The following is a 6,653-nucleotide window of genomic DNA, read 5'->3' as shown; positions in this document are numbered from 1 at the left end:
GACCAAACCAGGACTAAACCAAGACTAAACCAGGACTAAACCAGGACTAAACCAGGACTAAACCAAGACTAAACCAGGACTAAACCAAGACTAAACCAGGACCAAACCAGGTCTAAACCAAGACTAAACCAGGACCAAACCAGGTCTAAACCAAGACTAAACCAGGACTAAACCATGTGACTTCATGTTTTGAGTCGCGTTGCATAATTGTCTCTCCGTGTTGAGGGTCTGCGGGGCTCGTGGACAGGAAGAGTGCGTGCGCGCGTGAGGGGAGGGGGCCCGTGCGTCCGTGTGTCCCGCGCGTGAGTCGTGTGCACTGCAAGGCTTGGCCGCGCTCGGTTCTTTCCTCCCGCGTCACACCGCGCTACTCTCCGCGCCTCCACATCCCGCGCGACGCGACACGGCACGGCGCCTGCAGAGCGCACACCGCGGGCACCGGGACAAACACTGAGGCCGCGGGGGGCGATGCTGCGGGGCGGGAACGCGACTGCACGATTTGTACCCGGCGGCGGAGCACCACAAACCCGCGCCACCTTCTGGAATCTTCCGCTCCGGAGCCTGGATTACAGATGATTCTCGTTGACGGGGCCATCTTCACCTGACGCCCGCACGTCCCGCATCGTTCTCGTCCCCGTGGCGTTCCCGTCGCGCGCGGGGGGAGGGGAGTCCGCGCTCCGGTGGGATTAAAAAACTGGTGTATTTTCCCCGTCTCAAAGTGCGCGCGATCAACGCCCAAAAGCAGTGCGCGGAAAGACGAAGAGGAGGAAGAGGCGGTGGAGACGAAGAGGAGGAAGGCGCGCGGAGAGGAGCGCGCGTGGAGAGGAGGGGGGGGATGCCGCACCGTCCATCACGAAATATCAACAAATGTCACCGCGCGCGATTTTTGGGGAAGCCCCCATCGTCCCGGCGCCGCGCGAGCAGCGGAAAGGAGCAGCAGCGCGCGAGCGGAGCGCGAGCGGCTGACGCGCGTCCTCGGCACACACTGCGGATACACGGCGCGAAGACGCGAGCGGAAAAGATGAATTATTAAAGATTTAAGTCATATCTTCTCGTCTTTTTTTCTTTTTCTGTTTTTTTTTTTCCCTTTCTTTTTTTTTTGTTGCTACTATTTTTATCCGGCTGAGAAGCGGAGCGCGCGGGGCCGAGGGAGGGGTGAACTGCGGCTGTGGAGGAGCGAAGAGACGCAGTGGAGACGCCGCTCCACATCTGACCGCCGCGGACATTTTCCATTTGAAAAGACACACATCGGACAGATTGTCACGCTCCGGTTCCTTGGCGTTTCCGTTCCACGCCAGAAGCGCAGCGGCGGCGCAACCACGAGCCGCCAAAAGACGTTAAAAAAAAAAAAAAGACAAGAAAAAAGAGGCACCCTCCCCCCTCCTTCCCCTTTAGCCCGATATCGTTCCCCGCAGATGGAGCGGTGTTGCGGGCGCTGAGGACGCACGGAGACGCGGGGGGTGGACCGCCGGGGCGGGTGGCATGTGGAGCGGTCACTCGGAAGGCCCGGCTGACCTCTCGGTGTTTGCAGAATGGCGCGTTTCGGAGACGAGATGCCCAACAGGTACAGCGGCGGCGGTGGAGGCGGCGGTGCCGGAGGTGCTGGAGGCGCCGGCGGACAGGGGGGGCCCAACCGCGGCGGCAGCAGGCAGGGTGGACCCCCGGGAGTGCAGCGCGTGTACAAACAGTCGATGGCCCAGAGAGCGCGGACCATGGCGCTGTACAACCCGATCCCGGTGCGCCAGAGCTGCCTCACCGTCAACCGCTCACTCTTCCTCTTCAGCGAGGACAACTTTGTGAGGAAGTACGCCAAGAAGATCACCGAGTGGCCATATCCTTTCTCACGCGCGCGGCGGAGCGGGAGCAGGTACCGGGGGTTCAGGGGGGGGGCACTGCCGGGGAGAGTGTGTGAGGTGTGGTCTGTGGGATCAATGTGATCGGTGTGTAATCGGTGTGTGATCAGTGTGTGATCGGTGTGTGATCGGTGGGATCGGTGGGATCGGTGGAAGAGGTGTGGGATCGGTGTGTGATCGGTGTGTGATCGGTGGGATCGGTGTGATCGGTGTGTGATCGGTGTGTGATCGGTGTGTGATCGGTGTGTGATCGGTGTGTGATCGGTGTGTGATCGGTGTGTGATCGGTGGGATCGGTGTGATCGGTGTGTGATCGGTGTGTGATCGGTGTGTGATCGGTGTGTGATCGGTGTGTGATCGGTGTGTGATCAGTGTGTGATCGGTGGGATCGGTGGGATCGGTGGAAGAGGTGTGGGATCGGTGTGTGATCGGTGTGTGATCGGTGGGATCGGTGTGATCGGTGTGTGATCGGTGTGTGATCGGTGTGTGATCGGTGTGTGATCGGTGTGTGATCGGTGTGTGATCGGTGGGATCGGTGTGATCGGTGTGTGATCGGTGTGTGATCGGTGTGTGATCGGTGGAAGAGGTGTTTGTGTCTCAGTTTGGTCGGTGCGGTGCTGAAATGTCCCAATGTTGACTCCGGTTTGGCTTTGGCACGGTGGTCTAGTGATGGAGGCCCTTAGCGAGACCACCGGCTCCAGATATGAGTGTGAAAGTCCATCTGTTGTTTACTCGCCCAAATGTGAGAGAATGGATTGCACGTTCTTCATGGTTTCGACGCCTTTTATGTGCAAACACGTGAAGAATGTACCGAGCCAGGTTTACATTTCCTGCTTCAGTTTGTCGACATTTTAAATACAAAACATGTGCAGATTTTGGATTTATTTTTTATTTTTTGGGGGTAAACTACAAGATCTTACGAGAACTGGTGTAAAAATTCAGATTTGTCTTCATGTTTTGGAGTCGATGAATCAAATCCAGACGGAGGCTGCAGTTCAGCCCAACGAAGCCAAAAGGATCGGTTTTCTCTCTTTCACCCGGAACCAGCAGCTCTGTCCGCTCTGCTCACGTGTGACCCACGTTCACACGGGACAGTGTGACTCCAGGGCAGTTCTCTCACTTTCCCCGTTGAGATCAGGCCTTAAAGTCGCTCACGCACCAAACTTAGACTTCACTTAGAATTAGATCCGAACAAATCCTTCTGTTCGATCCGTCATAATCCAAGACGGATTTATGCAAAGTTTGACTCCAAAAAGGTTCCCAAAATTCCCTGTTTGTCTTTAAAGGCAAGGCAAGGCAAGGCAAGTTTATTTGTAGAGCACATTTCATACACAAGGCAATTCAAAGTGCTTCACAGCAGGAAAAATGCATTCAAATCACAAAGAAATTACAGAAACAGAAATACAATAAAATTAACTAAATTAAAAATTATCAATCCAACTGATTTTCTAAACTAATAAAATCACAAACAAAAGAGAAGAGTGCAAAGAAAAAATCCTTTCAGTCATATGCGCAGCTAAACAAAACTGTTTGTAGCTTAGATTTGAACATTGTCAGAGTAGAACCTGTCTCACATCTTCAGGAAGACTGTTCCAGATTTTAGCTGCATAAAACTGAAACGCATATTCCCCATGTTTTGTCCTGACTCTGGGCACCAGCAGGAGGCCGGTCCCTGAGGTCCTCAGAGTCCGAGATGGTTCATATGGCACTAACATATCAAAGATGTACTTTGGTGCTAGGCCATGGAGAGACTTGTACACAAGCAGAGCTGCTTTAAAGTCTATTCTCTGGGCCACAGGAGCCAGTGCAGAGACCTGAGAACAGGACTAATGTGATCATACTTCCTGGTTCTAGTCAGGACCCGAGCAGCAGCGTTCTGGATGTACTGCAGCTGTTTTACAGCTCGTTTGGAGAGGCCAGTGAGCAGGCCGTTACAGTAGTCTAATCTACTGGAGACAAACGCATGGATAAGTCTCTCTAAATCTGGTTTTGACACTATATTTTTGATTTTGGCAATGTTTTTTAGATGGTAAAAAGCTGCTGATGTTATTGATTTGACGTGGCTATTAAAGTTCAAGTCTGAGTCCATTATTACCCCCAGATTTCTAATTTGGTTTGTAGGTTTTAGAGCGAGACTCTGGAGGTGACCGCTAACACTTTCTCTTTGTTTCTGTGGGCCAAAAACGATTATTTCAGTCTTGTCTGAGTTCAGCTGGAGAAAGTTGTTTTGCATCCACAAACTGATCTGTTGGATGCAGTGACAGAGTGAATCTACTGGTCCATAGTCACCTGCCGATAGTGAAACATAGATCTGAGTGTCGTCTGCATAATTGTGATAGGACACATTTTCACTGCGTATCAACTGACCTAACGGCAGCATGTAGAGGTTGAACAGAAAGGGACCCAGGACTGACCCTTGGGGCACTCCACAGGTCAGGGTCATGTGGTCTGAGACACAGCTACCAATTTCAACAAAGTACTTCCTGTCTTCCAGATAGGACCTTAACCAGTTTAGGGCAGTGCCAGTGATGCCCACCCAGTCCTCTAGTCTCTGTAAGAGGATCCCATGATCGACAGTGTCAAAAGCAGCACTCAGATCTAACAGAATTAAGACTGAGGCTTTGCCCGTGTCAGTGTTCAGGCGGATGTCATTTGTCACCTTGACAAGAGCAGACTCAGTGCTGTGATGAGGTCTAAAACCTGACTGAAAAACATCAAATGAGTTGTTTATTAAGAGGAAATCTGTGAGCTGTTGGTAAACAACCTTTTCAAGGACTTTGCCCAAAAATGGCAGATTAGAGATGGGCCGGTAATGACTCAGTACTGCGGCATCAAGACTGCTCTTCTTTAGGAGAGGCTTTATGACCGCAGTTTTCAAAGACATTGGGAATGTTCCAGATTGAAGCGACATGTTAACTATGTGAGTGAATGGTGCTAACAAACTGTTCAGCACAGACTTTAGAAATCTGGTGGGTAACACATCAAGGCAGCATGTAGATGAACTCAGACTGGTGATGATCTCATGGACAGTTTTGTCAGTTACTGGTGCAAAGTGAGTTAGCTCTAAGTGTCTTGGTAGTTTTAGGGTAATTTTTTGCATTGTGGGATTTATAGCATTTTTAATGCCCTGAACTTTGTCATTAAAGAATAATGCAAACTCATTACACTTGGATGTGGAAATGAGTTCTAACGGCAGCTGAGCTGGAGGGTTTGTTAATCTGTTTACTGTGGCAAACAGGACACGCGAGTTGTTACTGCAGCTTCCAATTATTTCAGAAAAATATCTTTCCCTAGTTCTACATAAGATTAGGTTGTACATGTTCAGCTTTTCTTTGTAAATCTCTTTTTGAACCTGGAGCTTTGACTTGCGCCATTTCCGTTCGGCCCTGCGGCACTCCCTTTTCTGTGCCCTGACCGAATCATCATTTCTCCACGGCGCCTTCTGCTTATTTTAACCATTTTAGCCTTTATAGGGGCGATGGTGTCCAGAACATTCAAAACACTAGATGTAACAGAGTTCAACAAATCATTTACATTAGAACATGTGACATTTTCAAAGTTTATCATTTCCATAAACAGTGCACCTGTGCCATCACTTATGTGTCTCCTCTGAACAACTGCAGGACCAACCGGAGGTTGGGGAGAAACAGACAGGTCAAAGAAGACACAGAAATGATCAGACAGAGCAACATCGATCACATTAACAATTCCAAATCAAAACAAAGCAAGAAATCTAAACCTCGTCCTGTTCATTTTTCAGTTTATTCTGTCCCAAAACTGTTACAAATAAAGGCCTAAAGTTCATGTGAGTTTGAAATACACAAACTCACCTGCAGCGTCACGTGTGAAGAGTTTCATCTCGACCGCGGCTGAGACACATTTGTGATCATTCCATAAACCTCGCCAAGGCTCCAAAGGCTCGTGAGGAGGCTCAGGTTGACAGAGTGGGTGTTATTAGTTTCAATCAGAGTTAAATAAAGTGTTTTGAGCAGCGTTTTTAATCGTTTTTGTTTAGTTGAACGTCTTTGTCAGTTCGAGACTAAAACTATTTACTGTCGATCATAAAATAAATCCTAAACATGTTTTTTCCCGTAAAGTCGCTCACGATGTCGGAGTGTGTGGATGAAGTTGGAGACTTGTTCAGTTGAGGTTGAGACGAGCCTGAGAAACTTTTCTGGTTCTTCAGCTTCGTCCGTCGTTGTCCCTGGATTATTCTGGGCTTCGTGTCGACGCTTCAGAAGCTTCGGGAAGAAAAAGATCACAATTTATTTCCTCGAACATGAAAGATAAAGGTCTTTATCTGGACCCAACTGGGCTGAGACCCGGAACAAACCAGGACGAGTGTGAGTCCTGTGAAGTCTGCTTGATGTCTCTCCACAGTCTTTGACATCCGGGCCGGTCCGGATGGATTGGGTCTGGTCCAATGACGTGTAAAAGACTTCAGGAAACACGTGGACAAGTGATATTCATAAAGAAGGTCTCAGAGGTTTCGTCGCGACACTGTTCTGAGCAGCGGCGATTGTACACTCCTGAGCTCTGATTGGTCCTGCCTAAAAGGGAGGAGTTATAACTTGCCCTGCCCTCGTTCACACGTCTGACAGTTTCGCTCTTACAGTTTGAGGTCCGGCCCTCTCCCCCTCAGAGCTGTGCCTCATTAGCGTTTGTCTGGTTTGATTCCTGCTGAGGTTTTATGAGGCTGTTGTAGACGGAGGGGAGGTTGTAGCTCTTTCGTCTCGTCTCCCGCTTCGACGCTCATCTCGCTTCTGATTCGTGGCTTTCAAACGAGGATGAACCTCCCACTGAG

At 49.8% G+C, this 6,653-nt stretch overlaps 1 protein-coding gene across 1 annotated transcript in view; it reads left to right on the top strand.

Annotated features, from left to right (window-relative positions):
• The first annotated feature begins 751 nt into the window (after positions 1-751).
• The window catches only part of cacna1ab (calcium channel, voltage-dependent, P/Q type, alpha 1A subunit, b), a 196,529-nt gene continuing 190,627 nt past the window's right edge, over positions 752-6,653 (top strand). Inside the window, exon 1 of the mRNA XM_072464008.1 lies at positions 752-1,828. Within this exon, the coding sequence (XP_072320109.1) occupies positions 1,530-1,828 (299 nt within the window). The 5' untranslated portion in view covers positions 752-1,529. The remainder of the gene's footprint in view (positions 1,829-6,653) is intronic.

Source organism: Eucyclogobius newberryi, unplaced genomic scaffold (genome assembly GCF_026437365.1).
Source record: "Eucyclogobius newberryi isolate DKJ021-1_F unplaced genomic scaffold, fEucNew1.0.hap1 SCAF_4, whole genome shotgun sequence".
Lineage (NCBI taxonomy): Eukaryota > Metazoa > Chordata > Actinopteri > Gobiiformes > Gobiidae > Eucyclogobius > Eucyclogobius newberryi.
The sequence above is the reverse complement of the archived record's forward strand: the minus strand, read 5'-3'. Positions and strand labels throughout refer to the sequence as shown.